The sequence below is a fragment of the Leopardus geoffroyi genome, chromosome A1, assembly GCF_018350155.1.
Source record: "Leopardus geoffroyi isolate Oge1 chromosome A1, O.geoffroyi_Oge1_pat1.0, whole genome shotgun sequence".
Classification (NCBI taxonomy): domain Eukaryota; kingdom Metazoa; phylum Chordata; class Mammalia; order Carnivora; family Felidae; genus Leopardus; species Leopardus geoffroyi.
This window is the reverse complement of record NC_059326.1, coordinates 90950313-90973783: the sequence shown is the minus strand read 5'-3', so window position 1 is coordinate 90973783 and position 23471 is coordinate 90950313. Positions and strand designations below refer to the sequence as shown.

The 23471-nt window shown below is 46.3% G+C and overlaps 1 protein-coding gene across 1 annotated transcript in view; it reads right to left on the bottom strand.

Annotated features, from left to right (window-relative positions):
• Positions 1-13302: 13302 nt before the first annotated feature.
• The window catches only part of ADAMTS2 (ADAM metallopeptidase with thrombospondin type 1 motif 2), a 243665-nt gene continuing 233496 nt past the window's right edge, over positions 13303-23471 (bottom strand). The window contains exon 22 of the mRNA XM_045485147.1: positions 13303-16855. Within this exon, the coding sequence (XP_045341103.1) occupies positions 16398-16855 (458 nt within the window). The 3' untranslated portion in view covers positions 13303-16397. The remainder of the gene's footprint in view (positions 16856-23471) is intronic.

Sequence of the window (23471 nt, the reverse complement as noted above, 5' to 3'; positions counted from 1 at the left end):
TTTCTTTGTTAAATCTAACATATTCAACAAAGGTTCCTAGTGAAGGGCCTGAAACTAGAAATAGGCTCTGAAAATCTAGACAGGGATAAAAGTTGAACTAACCTTCAAAGGGCAGGAGAAACTATGTTCATTTTGGAAGAAGCTGCTCCTTATAATTTTTTTTTTAACTTTATTTATTTATTTTGAGAAGAGAGAGAGCATGTGCCTCCATGCAAGTGTCATCGGGGGAGGGTCAGAGAGAGGGAGAGAGAGAATCCTAAGCAGGCTCTGCGCTGTCAACACAGAGCCCAGTGCGGGGCTCGAACTCATGAATCATGAGATCATGACGTGAGGTGAAACCAAAGAGTCAGAGACTTAACTGACTGAGCCGCCCAGGTGTCCCCAAAAGCTGCTCCTTCTAGAAGGGCAATTGGTTTCTTAGGGTTAGCACCACATTGCCCCTCCAGGACGAAGGCAAGCTGCCCCACACTCCAACCCATGAACTGAAAGCAAGCATGATGAAACCCAGGGAATTTGCTCTCAGAGGAGAAGAGAGGCAGCATCACCCTTCCTGGGTCTGGGATCCCAGCACAGCAGTAAGGATAAGGTGACTGGCTGTCTCAAGCGGGACAGCTGTGTGTCTTCATCCTCAGCTGGTACCCCTGTGCAATATCCTCTTGCTCTAGAACCGAGGCTCCAGAACAGTAGTGGTGATAGCTGTGCTACAAGGAACTACATTTACATCACCACAAGAACTTATGAGTGTTGATATGGGTTGTTTCTGAAATTGTCATGAGTCATTCAATAGTGACTTAAAAGTTATGTATTAATTCGAGTCCCATAGAAGGTTGCTATAGCCTGCAAACTGGATAATGAATACTTTAGGCTTTGTGGGTCAAGAAGCAAATTTCCATACATTTTAAATGATGGAAATAAAACGTAACAATGGAGTAATTTTTTGATGTAGTACAGGCCTACTATTGAGACTAGAAATCTTTTCTGGGGGTGGGGGAATAACTATTTTGCTTAAAGTTAGTATTCCCTATCATTAAAATGGACCTTATCAGCATATTCCAATGGGAACAAATAATCTTTCAACAAAAATGGTGCTGTACACCTGGATGCAAAAGAATAAGGTTGGACCCCTACCTCACCGTATATGAAAATTAACTCACAGTGGATCAAAGACATAATGCAAGAGCTAAAATGATAAAATTCTTAGAAGAAAACTTAGACATAAATCTTTGTGACCCTGGATTGAGTAATGATTTCATAGGTCTGACACCAAAACCACAAACAACAAAAGAAAAAAAATGTGTAAATTGGACATCATCAAAATTAAAAACTTTTGTGGACCAAAGAGCACAAATATTGAATATTTCATCTTTGAAAATGTGCTTTCCATCAGATGGGCATTGTCAAATACTGATATTAGTCTGTGAGCATATGATTTTTTTTAATTTTAACTAGTTTTATTTTTTTATTTTTTTTAAATTTACATCCAAATTAGTTAGAATATAGTGCAACAATGGGTTCAGGAGTAGAATTCCTTAGTGCCCCTTACCCATTTAGCCCATCCCCCCTCCCACAACCCCTCCAGTGACCCTCAGTTTGTTCTCTGTATTTATGATTCTCTTCTGTTTTGTCCCCCTCCCTATTTTTATATTATTTTTGTTTCCCTTCCCTTATGTTCATCTGTTTTGTCTCTTAGAGTCCTCATATGAGTTAAGTCATATGATTTTTGTCTTTCTCTGACTAATTTCACTTAGCATAATATCCTCCAGTTCCATCCACGTAGTTGCAAATGGCAAGGTTTCATTCTTTTGGATTGCCGAGTAATACTCCATTTTACATATATACCACATCTTCTTTATCCATTCATCCATCGATGGACATTTGGGCTCTTTCCATACTTTGGCTATTGTGGATAGTGCTGCTATCAACATGGGGGTGCATGTATCCCTTCGAAACAGCGCATCTGGATCCCTTGGATAAATGCCTAGTAGTGCAATTGCTGGGTCGTAGGGTAGTTCTATTTTTAGTTTTTTGAGGAACCTCCATACTGGTTTCCAGAGTGGCTGCACCAGCTTGCATTCCCAAGAGCATATGATTTTAATTGAGCATATTCACTGCTTGAAAGTCATGTATAGAATTTCATTAGATTATTCTCTTGATATTTTCTTTTGATATTTGAGATTAATCATTTCCAATGGGAGGTTAGGTGGATGCTTTTCCATTGTGCTGTTAAATGGATTTTGGAGCATGGAAATTCCCTTTGCACTTGCATTGAGATCCAAAAAATGCTGCTGGAACTTAAGTTTGTATACACGGAATCTGTACTTGCAGAAAATGGTTATGGGAATGGAGACAAGCACTTTTTGTTTTAAATTTTGGCAGCAAATGAGGAAGTGTATAAAGTGTCTTGACATTACTTGTGATTCAAATATTAGTTGTTATTGAAATGACTTCACAGCAGAATACATTTTTCATAGAAGGTCTGATTTGCCCTGAGGTTTCAGCTGAATTTATTAAGAAATATTTATTAAGTTTGCATTGCAAAAGCTAATTTCCATGCTTAATAATGGTGGTTAAACACAGTTCTCATTCAGAAAAATTCCATTCACAGCCTTGATTTAAAAAAAAAAAAAAGGCAGGGGCGCCTGGGTGGCGCAGTCGGTTAAGCGTCCGACTTCAGCCAGGTCACGATCTCGCGGTCCGTGAGTTCGAGCCCCGCGTCAGGCTCTGGGCTGATGGCTCAGAGCCTGGAGCCTGTTTCTGATTCCGTGTCTTCCTCTCTCTCTGCCCCTCCCCCGTTCATGCTCTGTCTCTCTCTGTCCCAAAAATAAATAAACGTTGAAAAAAAAAATTAAAAAAAATAAATAAATAAAAAAAAAAGGCAATAAAACTTTACTACTGCTAAATCATTGAACTGCTGTCTATCAGAGCAAGTCAGGATATTCAGACTCAATAAATTTCTAAAAAAGGAAATTCACGGGACTGACAATAGTTAAGTCGACAAGGGCTAATGCAGTTCACTACTGACACTACTTGTTCGATACGACATGACATACGCCAGCATTTTCTGCATATTACTTGCTAGTGAGTAAGTACTGGTTTAGGACCATCCGTTTCCACAAGCTTTGTAAATTTGTTCAACTAAGCCTCTGTGCTTTACGTGTTTTGACCACCGTCACTGGAACACTTCTTAGGGACTCTACTTTGGGTTACACTGAATGAGTGGTGTTTTTGTTCAACGTCTTTAAAAATATCCTGGCTTGCAGTTGTTCCATACAGATTATTTATAGAGGCTAATTTTTTTTAATTTATTTTTTATTTTATTTATTTATTTTTTTAATATATGAAATTTATTGCCAAATTGGTTTCCATACAACACCCAGTGCTCATCCCCAAAGGTGCCCTCCTCAATACCCATCACCCACCCTCCCCTCCCTCTCACCCCCCATCAACCCTCAGTTTGTTCTCTGTTTTTAACAGTCTCTTATGCTTTGGCTCTCTCCCACTCTAACCTCTTTTTTTTTTTTTTTCCTTCCCCTCCCCCATGGGTTTCTGTTAAGTTTCTCGGGATCCACATAAGAGTGAAACCATATGGTATATAGAGGCTAATTTAAACTCTGTGTTGACTCATCAAATAAACACCAACCAAGCAGCATCATTAACATCTGCTGACTCACCAAAAGCCAAAGAAATCACTTAAAATCCTCTGCCTTATTCTTTAATTGACTATTGATATTGCTCATAATGTCCTCAACCCTTTGAACAACTATTCTGCTGAAAGGCTTAATCAAGTTTATCTTCTCTGGATATTTCTGGTGTCTTTCATTTTGATAGGGATTGCACTGAATATATAGATTGCTTTGGGTAGCATCGACATTTTAAAAATATTTGTTCTTCCAGTCCATGAGCATGGAATGTTTTTCCATTTTTTTTTTTGCGTCTTCTTCTGTTTTTTTTTTTTTTTTTTTCATAAGCTTTCTAGTTTTCAGCGTATAGATTTTTCACCTCTTTGGTTAGGTTTATTCGTAGGTATTTTATGGTTTTTGGTGCAATTGTAAATGGGATTGATTCCTTGATTTCTCTTTCTGGTGCTTCATTATTGGTGTATAGAAATGCAACTGATTTCTGTGCATCGAGTTTATATCCTGTGACTTTGCTGAATTCATGGATCAGTTTTAGCAGTTTTTTGGTGGAGTCTTTTGGGTTTTCCACAAAGAGTATCATGTCATCTGTAAAGAGTGATAGTGAGTTTGACTGCCTCCTTGCTGATTTGGATGCCTTTTATTTCTTTGTGTTGTCTGATTGCTGAGGCTAGGATTTCTGACACTATGTTGAATAACAGTGGCGAGAGTGGACATCCATGTCATGTTCCTGACCTTGGGGGTAAAGCTCTCAGTTTTTCCCCATTGAAATTTTCTGGATATTTCTTTGGCTGCTGCAATCAAACATTTAATTAACTTACCATCAGTAAACAGCTCTCCTTGCTTAGCTAACAAATGATCCACTCAAAAACTTACTTTGGCTATAGCCTCATTTTCATAGTTTAGTTTTTGTGAAGAAATTATGGTGTGATGAAATACTCATTTGTATCTTCAAATTTTCCCTCCATTATTTCCCTGAGAGCAGGAATATTGATCTTCTCTTTTTTTTCTGGCTTAGCTTGGCTGCAGGGTTATCAATTTTATTGATTTTTTGACTTTGTTAATTTTAGTTGATTTTCTGCTTTCAATGTTACTGGCTTCTGTTCCAGTTTTTATTATTTATTTTTTCTTCTGATTTCTTCTGCAATATAAGCGTATATTAGTTCTTCTTTCTCTAGTTTCCTTAGGTAAACTTTTAAATATTTTTTAATGTTTATTTTTATTTTTGAGAGGGAGAGAGACAGAGCGTGAGTGTGGGGAGGGGCAGAAAGAGAGGGAGATAGAATCTGAAGCAGGCTCCAGGTTCTGAGCTGTCAGCACAGAGCCTGAAGCGGGGCTTGAACCCACAAACCATGAGACCATTACCTTAGCCAAAGTTGTACACTTAACTGACTGAGCCACCCAGGCACTCCTGTTAAGGTATGTTTTGCAGCTCAGGATGTGTGGTCTGTCTTGGTGAATGTTTTGTGTGGGCTGGAGAAGAGTGTGTATTGTTTTTTTGTTTTTCTGGTGTTTTTAGAGAGTGCATGAGTGGGGTAGAGTGGCAGAGGGAGGGAGACAGAATCCTGAGAAGGCTCCACACTGAGCAGGGCTTGATCCCACGACCCCGGGATCATGACCTGAGCAGAAATCAAGAGTTGCACACTCAACCAATTAAGCCACCCAGGCACCCCTGCTGTTTTTGCATGAAGTATTTTATAATGTCAACTAGATTCAGTTGGTTGATGTTGCTGTTGAGTTCAACTATATCCTCACTGAATTTCTGCCTGAATCTATGAGTTACTGATGGAGAGCTGTTGAAGTCTCCAGCTATATCTGGATTTGTCCATTTCTCTTTTCATTCTATCAGTTTGGCCTCACATATTTTAATACTATGTTAGGCACATCTACACTAAGGATTGTGATGTTTTCTTGAGAATCATTATGGAATGCCCCTGTGTATTCCTAATGATTTTCTTTGTTCTGAAGTCTGCTTTGTCTGAAATTAATATGGCTACTCCAGCTTTCTTTTGATTAATGTCAGCATGGTATATCTTTGTCCATCCTTTTATTTTTAATTTATCTCTATGTTTATAATTAAAGTGGGTTTCTCATAGACAATGTATAGTTGGATCTTGTTTTTTATTCACTCTGACAGTCTTTTTTTTTTTTTTAAATTGGTGTATTTAGGCTATTCCTATGGAAGGTGATTATGGGTGTAACTGGGTTAATATCTGCCATGTTTGTGACTATTTGCTATTCATAGCATGTACTCTTTATTTCTTATTTCATCTTCCCTTTCGTTTTCTGCCTTCTCTGATTTTAACTGAACATTTTATGAGATTTCCACTTTCTCTCCTCTCTTAGCATATCACTTACACTTCTTTTCAAAAGCATTTTAGCGGCTGCCCTAGAGTTTGCAATATACGTTTACAACTAACGTATGTCCACTTTCAAACAACGCTCCACTGCTTCACGTGCAGTGCGGGAACCTTAAAACACTGTTCTCAGTCCTGCTTTCCCATCCCTTATGACTTTGCTGCCCCTTAATTCACTTGTCCATTTGCTATAATGTCTCAACACACTGCTGCTCTTACTACTTTGGACACACTGTTATCTATCAGATCAAGTAAGAATAAGAAGAACATGGGCGCCTGGGTGGCTCAGTCAGTTAAGTGTCTGACTCTTGATTTTGGCTCAGGTCATGATCTCATGGTCATAAGATCGAGTCCTGTGTCGGGCTCTGCACTGACAATGCGGAGCCTGCTTGGGATTCCCTCTCCCATTCTCTCTCTCTCTCTCTAAATAAATAAATAAGCACTTAAAAAAAAAGAATAAGAAGAACACAAGGTTTTATTCATTCTCTGCCATTCTCCTTTTTGTTATAACGATCTGAATTTCTGAACTTTATAATTTTCCTTCTCTCTGAAGAACTTCTTTTTAACATTTTGTGCAAGGCAGGTCTTCTGGTGACAGAGTCCTCCAATTTTTGTTTGCAAAAGTCTGTATTCATCCTTCACTTTTAAAAGATAATTTTACTGAATAGAGAATTCTACGCTGGTGGGGTTTTTAATCACTCAACACTTTATTTCACTCCACTCTTCTTATTTTCATGGTTTGTTGTGAGAAGTCTGATGTAAATTTTGTTTTTCCTCTTGTAAGTAAGGAGTTTCTCGCTCTGGCAGGTTTCAAGATTTTTCTCTTTTCTGTTGGGTTTCTGCAGTTCAAACACGATATGCCCAGGTGTTAGATTTTGGGGTATTGATCCTAGTATTCTCTGAACCTCCTTGATCTGTGATTTAGTGTCTGTCGCTTGATTTTGGAAAGTTCTCAGCCATTCTTGCTTCAAGTCTATCTTCCTTCCTTCCTTCCTTCCTTCCCCCTTCCCTTCCCTTCCCTACCTTCTCTTCTCTTCCTCCTTTCTCTTTTCTTTCTTTTCTTTCTTTCCTTCTCTCTTTCCCTCCCTCCTTTTCTCTTTTCTTTTCTTTTCTTTTCTTCTTTTATCCCCATTATGCATATATTATATCTTTTGTCTTAGATTTTCTGTTCCATTTATGTGTGTATATGTGTATATATTTTTTTATAGGTTAAATCCCCAGAAACAGAATGGCTAGGTCATGTGGGAAGTGAATGCTTAATTTCAGAGGAGGCTGCCAAACTGTGTGGCGACCTGATGGTTCCATGTGGCATCACCAGCTGCTGTGTTCGTGGGCTCCCTTCTGCCACACCCTCACCCTCAGGCACTGCTGGGGCTGGTTGGTTGGTTTTGCTCCTCTGTTTTCATTTTAGCCACACTAACAGGTTGGCAATGTCGTCTCAGTGTGCATGGTTTTTTTTTTTTTTTTAACGTTTATTTATTTTTGAGACAGAGAGAGACAGAGCATGAACGGGGGAGGGGCAGAGAGAGAGGGAGACACAGAATCGGAAACAGGCTCCAGGCTCTGAGCCATCAGCCAGCCCAGAGCCCGACGCGGGGCTCGAACTCACGGACCGCGAGATCGTGACCTGGCTGAAGTCGGACGCTTAACGGACTGAGCCACCCTCGCGCCCCTGTGCATGGTTTTTAAAAGCATTTCTCTAGTGACTAATGATTTTGACCAGCTTTCATGTGCTTATTTGCCACCCATCCATTCATCCTTTTTTTTTTTTTTTTTTTTAACATTTATTTATTACTGAAAGACAGAGAGTCAGAGCGTGAGCAGGGGAGGGGCAGAGGGAGAGGGAGACACAGAGTCCGAAGCAGGCTCCAGGCTCTGAGCTGTCAGCACAGAGCCCAACGTGGGGCTCGAACTCACGGACTGTGAGATCATGACCTGAACCGAAGTCGGACGCTTAACCAACTGAGCCACCCAGGTGCCCCCATTCATCTTCTTTAGTGAAGATTTGGTTTAGTGCAAATCTCTGTCCATTTGGGGGGTTTCTTTGTTTAAAGCTGAGACTCAAGAGTTTGTGTACAGCCTATAACCATCTTACCAAATAAGTGATTTGCAAATATCTTCCCCAGGTATGTGGCTTCACTTTTTATTTTTCAAGTGTCTTCAGCAAAGCAAAAGTGACCAACTGTATTCGGATATACATACATACACACCTCTCCAGGGTGGAGGCTTTGTCAATTTCTCCTTGAAGTTTTGACAACTTCTGATATGTTAACCTGATGAATTGAACTTTCATATCTTTATATCATGATCCTTCTCTACCCAGTAGTGGTTTTTGCCTAAAAGTCGAGAGCTAACCATCTACATAGAAATATAGCCCTGTACGCCTGGGTGGCGCAGTCGGTTAAGCATCCGACTTCAGCCAGGTCACGATCTCGCGGTCCGTGAGTTCGAGCCCTGCGTCAGGCTCTGGGCTGATGGCTCAGAGCCTGGAGCCTGTTTCCGATTCTGTGTCTCCCTCTCTCTCTGCCCCTCCCCCGTTCATGCTCTGTCTCTCTCTGTCCCAAAAATAAATAAACGTTGAAAAAAAAATTAAAAAAAAAAAAAGAAATATAGCCCTGTATATTATAAAGGTTGTAACTATGTCAACTTTGTATCTATATATATGTATATTGTATATGTATATATGTATATATGTATATATGTATATATGTATATAAATATACACATATTTATATATATATAAACAATTTAAATTGTAGTTTCTAACAGGGAAGGAGCTGTTACATTTGAGCACTTTGCCAGGTATTTAAAGGCTTTGAATTCCCTCCTACCGCTCAAACCTTTGTGAAACATTTTCCACATGTTACTAGAAATGATACCTAGTCAAATTCCAACAGATAGCAATAGACAACTCTGAATTAAATGTTGATAAATGGGGGCGCCTGGGTGGCGCAGTCGGTTAAGCGTCCGACTTCAGCCAGGTCACGATCTTGCGGTCAGTGAGTTCGAGCCCCGCGTCGGGCTCTGGGCTGATGGCTCAGAGCCTGGAGCCTGTTTCCGATTCTGTGTCTCCCTCTCTCTCTGCCCCTCCCCTGTTCATGCTCTGTCTCTCTCTGTCCCAAAAATAAATAAACGTTGAAAAAAAAATTAAAAAAAAAAAATAAAAATAAATGTTGATAAATGGGATCCCAGAATTGTCACATTCAATAATTCAAGCCAAACATCTTGCTGAAAGTAACTAAACAGACTGAGCAAAGGAAACAAAACTCTTGAATGCATCGAACACCTAAGAGGATATTTAGAAAGCCACAGGCTCCAGTGAGAAGAGGATTAGAGTTCAGAGAGGTGAACCATAGCCTCTAGAAGACTTACACAACACTACCCACCACGTCCACCTAATGGATATCTGCACAACACCCCACTCGGCAACAGCAGAATATACACCATTATCTAACACGTGTGGACCATGAGTAGACCACGTACAAGGCCACAAAAAATGTCTCAAAACATTTAAAAGAGTTGAAATAATGCAAAGTATGGGGTTTTTTTTTTGACCACAATAAAATTAAATTAGAAAAATGAACAACAGAAGAAAAAATTGGGAGCTACCCAAATATATGGAAAATTAAAAAAAAAAACACTTAAAAAAATTTTTTTTTCTTTTCTTTCACCGTTTTTACTTATTTTTGGGACAGAGAGAGACAGAGCATGAACGGGGGAGGGGCAGAGAGAGAGGGAGACACAGAATCGGAAACAGGCTCCAGGCTCTGAGCCATCAGCCCAGAGCCTGACGCAGGGCTCGAACTCACGGACCGCGAGATCGTGACCTGGCTGAAGTCGGACGCTTAACCGACTGCACCACCCCCAAAAAAAAAAAACACTTTTAAATTAACCCATGAGCCAAAGAAGAAATTATAGATGAAATGAGAAAACATTCAGGTGAACCGAATGCAAATGAAAATACAACATATCAGCTAATTTACGGAATGCAGCTAAAACAAACAGCACATGAGGGAAAACGTAAAGGCCTGTATTCTAGAAAACAAGGAGGATCTCAAGTCAATAACCTAAGCTTTCCTGTTGAGAAACAGGAGGGAGAGAACTGCTTCCGGGTTACTGGATGACCTTGAGCCCTCAGGAGCGAGGCAGTGGTTCTCTGGGGCCTGTGGGGCCTGTGTGATGCCCACAGAGGTGGAGCTCTGTTCCTCCTAAACTCAGTGGTCAGACCTGCGCATGTCTCAGCATTTCTGTGCGACTGACCCACCTGTAACCCACAGCCACCATTCCGGTTCCAAGGCTGCATCTTTCCTCTGGACTGGTGACGGGGTTTGTCAGTGTTTGCTCCTGGGCCTGCTTCTAGCTGCTGATTTGAATCCTTGCTCTGTGACAGATGACTCCCCTGATGCAGCCCTCAGTCTCTGCAGTCACTGGGGCCTTGGGCAAGTTGTCACTGACTGGGTGCATGGGGATGCATTGCAGGAAGCAGTAGAATGAAATAAGTTATTTTGTGTAACCACTAACTCAAAGAAAGTTGACAGAGCTACATTATCATTGGGAGGGAAGTATCAAGACAGCAATTAATACTAGAAATAACATCTGTCAATTCCTAAAGAGAAAGTAAAATGTTACCAGGAAGAAATTCAATTAGAAATTTGTATGCTTCCATTGATGTGGCCTCAAAATGGTAAAATGGCTTATTTAAAAAAATTTTTTTTTAATGTTAATTTTTGAGAGAGTGAGCATGAGTGGGGAAGGGTAGAGAGCGAGAGGGAGACACAGAATTTGAAGCAGGCTCTAGGCTCCCAGATGTCAACACAGAGCCTGACGCGGGGCTTGAACCCACAAACCATGAGATCATGACCTGAGCTGAAGTCAGACGCTTAACTGACTGAACCACCCAGGTGCTCCTGGCTTATTTATTTAATTTTTAATGTTTATTTTTGATAGGGAGAGAGACAGAGCATGAGCTGTGGAAGGGTAGAAAGAGGGAAACACAGAATCTGAAGCAGGCTCCAGGCTCCAAGCTGTCAGCACAGAGCCCAACGTGGGGCTCGAACTCATGAGCTGAGAGATCATGACCTGAGCTGAAGTCGGACGCTTAACCGACTGAGCCACCCAACCACCCCTGGCTTATTTTTTTAAAGAAGGATAAAAATTGATTAAGCTGCAAGGAGAAATAGAAAAAGCCACAACTGGTGGGAGGTATTAAAACAACTTTCTATCACAACAATAGAACAAGAAGACAACACAATGGAGAGAAAATATTTGAACAACAAATTAACAAATTTGACCTAATGGACATAGATGGGATACTATATCCAACAACCTCCAGTTACAAATTCTTTTCAAGTACATGTATAATGCTTAGAAAAACCACATCATGAGTCATAAAATGAGCTTCAACAAATTTCAAAGGGCTGAAATCTTTCAGAAAATATTTTCTGACTACCATAAAAGAGCTAAAAATCTATAACAGTCCATAACTAGAGTAGCCCCTAATGTTTGGAAATTAAGCAGCAGGATTTAAAATAACTCTTAGGTCAAAGAAGGAGTCACAATGGAAGTTAGAAAATATTTGGGATAGAATGATAATAAATGTATGAAATATTAAAACTTGTGGGGGTATAGCTAATGCTGTGCTTACAGGGAAATTTACAGCCATAAATATGTAGAATTTAAAAAAAGAAAGGCTGAAAGTCAGTGATCTAAGCTAGAAGATCTAAACTAGATCTAAACTAGAAGAACCTTAGTCTAGAAGATCTAAACTAGAAGAACCTTAGTTGAACCAAGGTACTAGTCGTTTTGGTTCACTGAGGCGGTGTATTCGTGTGTCTTTTACATGTATTTGAGGCTAGTCCCTGGGGGAGCCCTCAAAGAGAACAATGTGGAAGTCTCATTCTGAAAGGCAAACACTTTCTGGCATCTGTCCAGTCTCCACCTGCCATGAGTGGATGTAAAAGCTTCTATGTAGCAGCGTGGAGGGTGTAAGAAAGGCCCCTCCAACACATATGCATGATTGGGGGTGGGCATATGAATGTTTGGGTATAAAGCTGTGGGAGTATGGCATAGGAGCATCTAAACTCAGCGCAGTGAAGAAACAGTGTGGGGTCATGAAGTTCAGAGAGACTGGCCACACGGCCTCTAAATGGGGCACAACTATGTTCCCCTGGGCTAAGGATGCGCTCAGTAGGGCATCAGCCATGAGTATGACCATGCGTGCCTGCTCTGTGCCTGGGGGTCAGGGACTTACATGGTGTGTAGAGGAGAGAGTGGTGGCCAATACCTGTAATGTCACCTTGCTCCTCCTAACCATTTATCAACATTCTTCAGAAAGCACAGACCATCCTTGCCTGCCATTCCCTCTATAACCTAGGCCTGTCTGAAATGACTTCGCCTGGTCACCCAGTTATGGAAACACCTTTGCAAATACCTAGTTTCAGCCAGTTCTGCTCCCCCAACTCTGCTTTGCCCCCTTCCTAATACACACACTCACACCCATCCCATGTCCCTCTCCCCCCATTGTAAAGGACTAACTGCACTGTAATAATGGAGTCAAAACAGGTTACAATGAAGAACAAATGAGAAATCCTGTGTACTCCAAAGCTACCTCCAACCTCAGTGCAAACTGGTAAGATTGGCCCCTCTCCCCAGCACTGCCCACACGACCTGTCTGCCTCCTCTGTGGCTGGGGGCGTTAAAAGAAATCTCTTCCTTCCTTCAACTCCCTCCTCCCGACACCTGATACTACCCAAGGGCCAGCCAGAATGGGCTTATCTTTAAAAGTGGAATATTGATTGGGGGGGGGGGGCGGTTACCACATTTAGCAAACGAACACATAGGACTCCCAGATAAATTTGAACTTCAGAGAAACCACAAATAATTTTTCAAGTGTGTCCCAATTTTATACTAAAATGTGATTTGTTTCTCTGAAATTTGAATGTAACTCAGCATCTAGTGTTGTTTCTGGAAACCCTAATTATAGGAGAGAAGGGGTCGGAATCAGGGAGGAGGAGGAGTCAGGAGATTTTTCATCTTCTCCTGGAACTAAAGGTTTGTTTGGAAGCAACCCGCTAAGTGGTGTCTCCTGGACATGCAACTCCCTGGGGATCTGGGAGCAGAGACCTGTCCTTCTGGGGGTCCCTTGCTAGGCACAGGGTCCCGACTTGAGCAGCTGGCCTAGCCAGTAGGTTCGGGGCCTCCTGGTGGCCCCATCCCCCCCTTGTGAGGGCAGCACATCCCTCCCCCCACCCAAGTGTAGGCTGAAGACATGGGTAGTGTAGTCAAGGTAACAAACAAACGCAGGCATGGTGTGCAAAATACACAGACATTTCGACTTTAATAAGTTATAAAATCAAGAAGCCAAATTTTTCTATACAGAAAACAAATACATTGATTGCTGTGATGGATAAGATAAAATGCTGTGATTTGAGTTCAGCACCATGATGATTTTTCGTGCGGCGGCTGCCTGGCTACATTGTCATCATGCTTCACCTGATAGAGACTGCTGCTGAGCACCATGTATAGACTCCAAACAAACAACCTTAAAATACAAACAAAAGGCTTATACAGGAAATTCCATGGGTTTTCCAAAAGGAGTAGATCAGAGAGCCAAGTCCCCAAACCCCAGCAGGTTGTCTCCCCACAAACGTAGTTTTCTGGAGCCTCAGTCAGAGGGGACCTCTGAGTTCTCAGCGTGCTGTTCCAGAACGTCAGCTAGGAAATCTTCTTGGCCTGCAGGCTGCGGGAGCCCCCTGACATGGATGCCGGCTCTGAAAGGTCATGGGACTGTGGCTAAGCTGGCTCTCCGACTGGTCTCAAGCTCAGTGGAGATGAGTTTCTCGAAGTCTGGTAAACCCTGTGTTCCTTAGACAGAGAGACCCCTGAGGACTGTCTAGTTCTAGAGAGCCCTGTGGGTATATGGCCCCAGGTACTGAGCATGACACATGGGGTGGTGGCCATGCCGGCCTACAGTTCCCAGGGGGCATGTCCCTCCTTCCAGAAGAAGACAGGTACCCTGGGGGTGTCCCACCTGGGGCCTCTCCCCAAAGGCTTCCAGTCCCCGAGACATGCAGCCCTGCTTTGTTGGGATCTGGGAATGGACTGTTCCCATCCTGAGGCCCCCAGGCTGGGTAAACTGAGTGATACTCTCTGGTGAGGGTCAGTCACCCTGAATTTCCTCTGCATCCCAGGACAGACCCAAGCAAGAGCTACCCAGTCCTTCAGCCTGTGAATAATAGCACCAGCTGCCAGGGTCAACCAGTGAGAGAAAGCTGAGACACCCCTTTCCTGATTATAGAGAGACAGGATTGCAAAAGTACGTTACACCACATCTGTCAAAGAGGTGATACCGTGAGAGATCTCCAAGAATGTTTTCTCCAGTTTGCTTCTTAGAAGCCAGCAAGCTCCTCTGAGACACCAGCACATGCAGGAGTATGTGTGGGACGAGATGGCAGAGAGGAGGGAGGCGGCTGGCACAGGCGGGGGTTGGGGAGGCTAGTTACCGCCCAGTCGAAAGGTAGGCATCATCCCAGATATCGCTCTCACTGGTTCCTACACCCTCACTTTGGCCCTAGATCACACACAGACACACACCCGCACGCATGCACAGAATCAAACATACCTAGCACCTCAGACTCAGTATAAAGTAGCCATCATGGTATTCTCCTGAACCTCAGTGTTCTCATCCATAAAATGGGGAACGAAACAGAAAAGAGCTCTCTAAAATCTATGACTGGTGAGAATACAAAGGCTCTAGAACCTTCCTAGACACAAAAAGCTTCAGAATCATGTGTCAGGCTTGGCCCAGCTAAGCAGCTGAAGTGCCCCCTGGGTCTCGTAATTTGGGGAAGTTTAAGCAAGCCACATGTTCACAAAATATCAATGCAAGGAGAGGTAAAAATTAGTCGCCACCCTCCCGTCCACCTTCCCCCTCCCTTCCTGCTTCTCTCCATTCACATCTTGCTCACAAAGCACCGTTATGCCGAAAAGAGAAGTTGTCAGAGCTTAGGAGCAGCACAAGATAAAGCAGGCTCTCCCCACCCCCCACCCCGTGCTTCTCATGGGAGGCCAAATCTTACAGTTCACTGCTGGAACTGCCAAGGAATGGAGCAGAGTGAGACAGAGCAAGGCCACCCCCCCCCCCCGCCCCATCCCTGCAGGCAATAGAAGCTGGCCTTCGTCTTTAGGAGCAAACCTGAGCAGGCAGAGCACCATCTCAGAACCCAGAGCACAGCCACTCCCCTTCTCTCCCCTCTGGGAAAGTCGCTGGACTATCCAGCAGAGCGCATGCCCTCCTCATTCTTCCAACGCATTTGGGGAGGGAGAGCCTCCACTGGGGAGCCCCGGGGCCAAGGCCAGGCTGGCCAAGAGGCAGCACGCAGGCCAGGTGAGCCAATAGGAAAGAGGCCTGGGAGAGCCGGGGAGTGCTCCCTGCGGTCTTCTCCTCCTGTAGGAAAGGCAGCCCACTGTTCAGATCAAGTCCAGTTAGTTACAGGATTCTCCGTACCTTCTGGGGAAGAAGCGGACAGCTTCGCAGCTCAGAGTGGGCTGAGTCAGACACAGTGCCTGAGCGCCAGTCGGGCCAGATGGCTTTCCTTCCTTAAGTCGTTACTTCGAGAGACTGCGTCTGGCCGAGCCTGGAGACCAGAGGCTGCAGCCTGGTGGCTCTAGACCCTAAAAGACCTTCCAGAACCCCCCCCGCCCCCCGGAAATATTTTGGGTTGAACTTTTAGGATTGAGGATTTCGCATGCAAATCTAGACTTCTACTGAAAGCACCCTATCTGGCCCCAGGAGCCTGCGGTCACAGAGGCAGCAGTGGCTGGAACCCAAAAGCAGCACTAGTGAGGTGCGGCTCTCAGGTTGGTCACAGTTCCTCATGGGCTGCCACACTCATCCTCGACACCTGCCCGGCCCTTGACGTCATGGACTTTCAAGTTCACGGCCTCCACTTCATTGTGCTCATCTCAGTGACTGGTCAATTAGTAAACAAATCACTGTTTCTCCTAATAAGAGTTCCCCGTGGGGCTTGTGCCTCAGTCTGGGGATTGGTAGGAAATGTTCCTGCAGAACACTTCTCCAGAATGTTCTCCAGAAGGGCTGTCACCACCAAGGACAGGAAGATTCCCAATCACTGCTCAGAAACTTGGGGCACGTGTTTCCTCTACCCGCTCCACACCCAACCCCAGGACAGGACTTAGAACATTCCAGAGCTGGGACACAAACATGCGTGAACCTAGCTGCCCCACGCTCACAACCACATGTATAGATGTTTATGTCATTCTTCTCTTTGTTTTCTTAAAACCTGTTGGAATCAGACATTTTCACTTCCTCTCCACGATCTGCCATCCCATGGAATATAATCTATAAGCAAGAAAAAAATGCTATTGATGCTATCTTTCCATTTTATTAGAACTTCCCGAGCATCTCTTTCTTCCTCATCTCATCGATGAGCTCTTGGATTCTCTGGTTTCTGGTCTTTTCATACGGGCTCGGTCGTCGAGGGATCAGGTTGGGCGGCTGGCCTTCCTCATCCAGGCCGTTGATTTTGTAGGGCACGTCGACTGCGTTGGTGTCTGGGTGATCCTCAGTGCCGTTGGCGCTAGAGGCATTGAGAGGTACCTGCAAGGGCGTGCCTGGCGGAGGCCGCACCTCCATGACGAGGGTGGGCACCGGGAGGGTGGGCACGAGGTCTTCAATGTCGTTGTTCTTCCCAGGTGGCAGCTCCGCCCTGTCATCCACATCGGTGAGGTTGTCGTGCAGGTTACAGGATCTGCAGCACAGCCTGTTGTAGCCTGGGATGGAGCAATAGCGCGACAAGACTTCCATCCTACAGAACATTGACTTGTCGCCTTGGCAGCGGGCCTCTGAAAGAGAAAAGCGGGAAGCACATAACCAAAGGACAGGATAAGGTGGGGGGGCCTCGTTCCCCCCAGGGGAAGCAGGAGGAGGCGTTTGAAAGAGCCCAGAGACAGCACAGAGGCAAGCGAGCTCACGCAGAAAGTGCGTGTGGTCCTGATGTCAGCAGCGCTGCAGCAGAGCGCGGCCACACAAGCTGTGAGCGGTGCTCCCTGCCTCCAGGCAGGCCCCTGGGGTTTTCTGTATCTCTCAGAGTCCCAGACAGAAATGAGGCCTGGGGAGTGATTCCTGTGAAAGAATGGGACTGCGTCAGATTCATCTCTGACATCCCACTGGTAACCCCAATGAGATCCTGTGGCGGAGTTCGGCCTTGCAGTCATCTCTAGGCCATTAACTATGACAAAATTGAACCTGAGGGGACCGATTTCTAAAACCCGATAGAACAAATCCAAGAGCCTTGGCAGCAGCCTCACCACATTTCCTGCACAATATGTTCCCATCCTCACTCAAACCTGTCTGGGCTTTCTTCCCCTTGCCTCAACTTACCCACCAGCCTCATGTCCCTTCACTGCTGCCTCCACTGCACAGCCCCGCCACCCTGGGCTCCTGGCCATCCCCCAACAGACTGCTCCAAAACCCGGTCCCTTCACACAGGCTCGTCCTCCTGCCCGGTGTGCCCTTTCCTTTCCTTCCCGCCCAAGAAGCCGGCCACCACGGTCTAGCCTCTATAGAGGGCAGTGTCTCTCCCTGCACAGCTGTTTTCTTCCTGGCTGGGCTCCAACTGTCTGCAGCTGTATCACAGTTGACCCTTGAACTACGTGGGGGTTATGGGTGCCACCCCACCCCCACCCACACAGTTGGAAATCCACAAAAAACATCTGGCCCCAAACTTAACTACTAGCGGTCTACTTTGCCCAGGAGCCTTCCCGACCACACAAACAGCAGGGTGGACACAGATTTTGTATGATATATGTAGTGTATACTGTATCCTCATAATAAAGTAAGCCAGAGAAGAGAAAATGTTATTAAGGAAATAGTAAGGCAGAGAAACACACATTTAGGGTGCTGTGCTGTATTTATCAAAAAAAATCCCATGTGTAAGTGGACTGGTGAATTTCAAACCCGTGTGGTTCAAGGTCAACTGTTGTTCTACCCACACAACCCCTCCTACCCTTGTTCTTGCTCTTACTGTCTCTCCCTGTCTTCTTCCCAAATTCCTTCCCCTCCTCCCTCTCCCTCACCACCTCACTCCACAGAATTTGAGAGGATTTGCAGGAATTCATTCAACATGAAAGAATAAGTCATTATGACAACATAACAGGAAATAGCAGATCGGTGTAAATTCCTGATCCCTGGCCTCACTGGGCCCACCTGCCTACTTGTGTCTCTCTGTTAAGCCACCCTCTGAGCCCCCCGCCCCCCACCCCCGCAGTGAGCATCTCAAACCTTTCCCTCACAACCTCTGCCGCATTCCTCTTTCTCTCCCTCTCCCTCCTTGACCTTGTCTCCTAGAAAGGAAGTGGGGAGGAAAGAGGGAAGGACAAAGGGAAGGAAGAGGCAGCCATGGGTAGAAACCACATCTGATGCAGTTACTCTGTGCACCAACACGGGGCACTGTCTACACCCACGTCTGTGACTCTGCTAGCCCACAGAAACTTCTCGCGGTAACAGATAAGCAGGTCCTCTCCCATTCAGGAGGTTCTGATGGTGCCCGCTGCCTGCCCATTGTTCCAGCCTATAATTTCCCCTTCCAGGCTGGTGACCCACCTGACCGGACACCAACCCCAAATTCCTGGAGCTTCAGACTCTCGGATATGACTGCCTATAGGACAGCCTCCTAACCCCTGTGGTCCCAAATGTGCCTGAGACTCCACATGCCCAGTGCAACCCCAGGGCCTTGGCTGGCACCACCTGTCTCAGAGAATGGCCTTTCCAGGGCATAAGCCGAACCCCAGGCACACCCCGTCTGTTCACCCCCAAGTCTGTTGGTATTTCCTCCTAGACACTCTCAGGTGTGTCCATTTCCCCTCTCTCCCACCTCCATGGGTCAAGCTGCTTTGCCTCTTGTCTGCACTGTGGTAAGAGCCTCCTTTCTGCTGACCTATCTCAATTCTTTCTCCTTTTTGTTCACTATCCTGCTCTTGTCAGAATGCTGTTTTTCAACTGAAGGTGTGACCATGTCACTGTCCTGATTGAAGTCCCTGCATTGCCCCTCATTGATTTTAGGGTGAGGACCTGTCTCCTTCACCTCTCCAGCTTCACTCAGGCCTTGACCCCCTACGTTATACTGGGCTCCCCCTGGCCACAGGGCCTTTGCACATACTGTGGCCACCCCCTCTGTCTTCCTTCAGTTGCTCTCCTCTCCTCCTTTAGGCTCAGCTGAAACACATCTCCGGGCAAGAATCACCTGCCCTCCCTTGGGAAGTTCTCTCCCTCCCAACACTCTATCCCAGTTGGCAAGTTCACATTTAGTTGTCAGATAAGATGTCTGTCACCTGTTTTCATTATCCAGTAAGTTCCACAGGACAGAGCCCCAAGCTATATTTAGATGCCTCTCTAGCCCCAGAGCCTAGACCAGTGAATCGGACAATGCAGAAATATATCAATCTGAAAAAAGACACACGTGAATAACTGAGGAAGTCCAAAACAGGGAAATTATGGATTTTAAAATAGTAACATGATAGGCATGAGGAACACAGAGAGGCACATACCACCAGAGGTGGACCCAACTTTGACTCTAACCTTCTGAGTGGCCCAAATCAGGAGGAAATGTGCCAGACTGCGTGATGCACAAGGTGAAAGAGGCAAACACAGATCAGCTGTTCAGGAAGAGCTTTGGCCTTCCCAACCTAGAGAGCCAGAAGCAGGCTCAAGATGTGGAGGGCAAAAGGCAGGTGGCCTCGTGCTAAGGGCCGATTCCAGAAATCACATGAGAAGATCCTGGGATGCTCAGATAAAATCTTACAGATGCCCAGTGTATGAGACAGAGGAAATTGGAGTGGTCCTGTTTGAAGCTCAGGGGTGCTTGGAGCCCCACCTGGCCCCTTCCCCACCCCCTGACCCTTCTCCCCTTTCTGGCAGCCACTAGGTGTAAAAACCACTGATCACAGCCCTCCAGAGACACAACGAGACTTCTGACAAGGCAGGGGGTGGTGTCCTCCCACGGGCTTTGACTGTCCAACCCGGCTGGACATGGTGGGGGCAGGGGCCTCGACAAACACAGAGCCAGGCCTGGTGATGCTGCCAGGAGTGGGGCCACCCTGGCCCCACAGCAGCACCCTCCCCTGTCACCTGTGCCACCTTCTTCACATAAATGACTTAAGCCTCCCCCTCACTTCTCTCCCCCCAAGCTGAGATCCTGGGAAACCAGCATCCCCTCTGTAGAGGTCAGGGGTCAGCCAGCTACTCCCATGGCCCAAGTGGGTGCCTCCACCTGGTTTTGTACATAAGGTTTAACCATTACTGTCTGGCCCTTCAGAGAAAAGTTTGCCGACCTGTGGTCAGGAGCTCAGCAGCCTCCCAGTGCCCGAGTCAGAGCCTCACACAGAAAGCACTGGACAGATGTCCCTGAGTGAATGGACGATTTGGAACTAACAGGCAGGTGACAGCTGGGGGGCCAAGGGTCCCCGTCTCCAGGGCGCCTCCCTTCACCTGCCCTACAGGTTGGACTTCTATGTCTATTTTCCTCTGCACGGTGGCTGCATTGCTTTAAGTTTTTAAAAATGAAGATAATGAATGAATAAAGAGTTAAGAAAGCCACAGGCCAGGAGTTTGGCTATGCTAATATTGCCCTAGAAACTTTTTCAAAATAATCATTTCCATTTTTTTTTTGAAGTTTATTCATTTTGAGAGAGACAGTACACACACAAGTGGGGAAGGTTCAGAGAAAGAGGGAGAGAGAGAATCCCAAGTGGGCTTCATGCTGTCAGGGCACAGCCCGACACAGGGTTCGAACCCATGAACTGTGAGATCATGACCTGAGCTGAAATCAAGAGTCGGATGCTTAACTGACTGAGCCACCCAGGTGCCCCCTGCCCCTGCTGAACCATTCTTTTTTTTGTTTTAAGGTTTATTTAATTTTGAGAGAGACAGTGCAAGTGGGGGAGTGGCAGAGAGAGAGGAGAGAGAATCCTAAGCAGTCTCCACGCTGTCAGCAGAGAGCCCAATGTGGGACTCAAACTCACAAACCCTGGGATCATGACCTGAGCTGAAATCAAGAGTCGGACACCCGACTGACTGAGCCACCCAGGTGCCAACCATTCTTAAAAGGATGCCAACAGTTTTATCACTGAGCAGAGAGCCCTCCGAGATGAGGGGAAGTACACCACCAAAGGGCCCATGATGTGGCCAGAGGCACTGGCCAGCAAAGCATCTGTACTACATCAAGAATGAGATTCCGGTGTCCTAGTACCTGGTCTTCAGCCATTTCCGGTAGCAATGAATTGGCAAGACCTATTGCCTTCCAGCCAACAACAAACCATTGAGAGTAAACCCCTTGTCATAGACTGAAGCCATTTGTGGGCCATTCCCACCAATCTTGGCTCGAGCCAAATCCTGCCCGTGTTTCCTCCTTTAAATTAATGTCTTTTTTTTAACTTAACATTTATTTTAGAAGAAAACCTTACACTACCACCATTCACGGGCAAGTAGCAGTGATCAATAAAGGTGACCCTAATTAGGAAAACAAACTTTTCACCCAAAGTTTAATCCCTCAAATGGCAAGGGAGACCCTCTCGCCTGCACAGCTCCGGACTGCAGAGAGCGAGCAAGTGTGAGGGGGGTGCCGGGTTCGTGAAGGGTGAAGGGAACTAGGAAGGGGCTGCTCAGAGGCGGGGGGATTCAGGCCACATTTACGCACCCTCTGAATTAAACCTCCCTGTGTCCCACGCTTCGGGAAAGGCTAGGATGGAGAAAACCTAGTTCTCTCTTTTTCTCAATTGAGCCTCATGCAGCATTTCCCCATCCAAAAAGGTGCCACAGGGTACAGGAGCGTGGGCCCCCCGGCGGGGCCCTCACGCACCACGACTGTCCCTGGTGTGGTCCCCTGGGCTGTCGGTGGCCTGCCTGCAGCTCTGGCCTGGAAGCCCCTTCCACGGGGATTCCTCCTGAACCATCTGGGAAGGGACACTGCGTGGACGCGGCTCTCTCAGAGGAAGTTGTGTCTCTCAAGGTCTTGTGTCTCTGGAGCTGGGATTCCTTTCAGTGACCAGAGCTCTGGGCAGAGTGAATTCAGCCACGCTACCGTGACCTGCACTGGCAGGCTGGCCCCCCGGGACCTGGCCCTGTGACTCCAAGACTGTTTCCATGACACCGGGTGGCCCCATGTCATCCTTTCTCAGGATCTCCCTCCTCTGTGGCACGGGATCCCCTCCATAGGAGAGGGAAGAGAGAGAAGCCCGCTGATAGGAGGTCCCTGTTGGACCCCGACCTGCTGTCTGGCCCTTGTCAGAGGTGAGCCAATGCACCAGGCCCTGCAGCTTCCGACGCGAGGCCTGTGGAGACGTGGGCGGGCACGGCTGAGCACAGGCCAGGTGCCCGGCGCTGCCGCTGCCTGGCCCTTCTCCTGCCCCACGCCCCCGACCTGAGCCAGATGGGCACCTCTCCCTCCCTGAACAGGTGGCAGTGGCCCAATGGTGGCTTAGGGGGTAGTGACCTGGGCCAGCACTGTCTGGGCTACTGACCCCACATTCCCACTCCGCTGATCCCAGAGGTAGGGGAAACCCACCCTGGGACCCTTTCCCAATGGTGAAAAACTTCCATCTGTGGGGAGAGAACCCAGACGTTCCCGCAAAGGGGCTCATTCAGCACTAATGAGTCGAAAGTCAAAATCATAGTGGAGTGTCTTCATGGGCCGCTGTCACATTTTGAAAAATGCCTGGGGACAGGGGTATGCACCTCAGTGGGGGAGGGACCCTACATATCCACATTGGGCAGGGGGATGGGGGACGGCGGGAGTCACTGGAAGCGGAAACCCGGTCACTAATGCGACAGAAGGGTCCCCGCAGGTCTGCCAGCGCCGTCAGCTATGGAGGCGAAGAGAAGGAGCCAGCAGCGTGCCAAACCCAAGCACCCAGTTTCACTGAACTTTTATTGAGTTTATTTGTGGGATGCATGACAGGAAAGTCTTTCCATCATTAGTGAGGAGAAAAGGTCATTTCCACAGTCACTTTGGCACACACTAAACTTTGTCTCATAAAAAAACCGGAAAAGCGACGACAATGGAGCCTATGTTAATTACGTCATTGGATACATACAAAACACTAATAAAATATCCCTGATAAACCAAAGTGCATATAGACAGAGAGCACAATGCCCAGGACCGTATTGCACCTTCCCAGAGTCAGAGTCACTCGCGTGGCCTAGTCAAAGTTGGAAGTTAACAGTCGTGAGAATTAGTACGCGTTACACACCGAGTATGTACATAACAGTAGTTGGAGCCGGGGAGGAGGCTGGGTGCTGGTCCCAGGGATGCCATTAGCAGGTGGCAGGGGGGCTGGGGCGGGGGCATTACATGGGTCACACCAGGGGCCGGGCGCGCTGCCTTCTGGGTAAGGCAGCACTGGGGGAGTGCCCGGGATAGGGGTGGGGGGCTCAGCAAACAGTCAGTGCCGACTGGCCGCATGG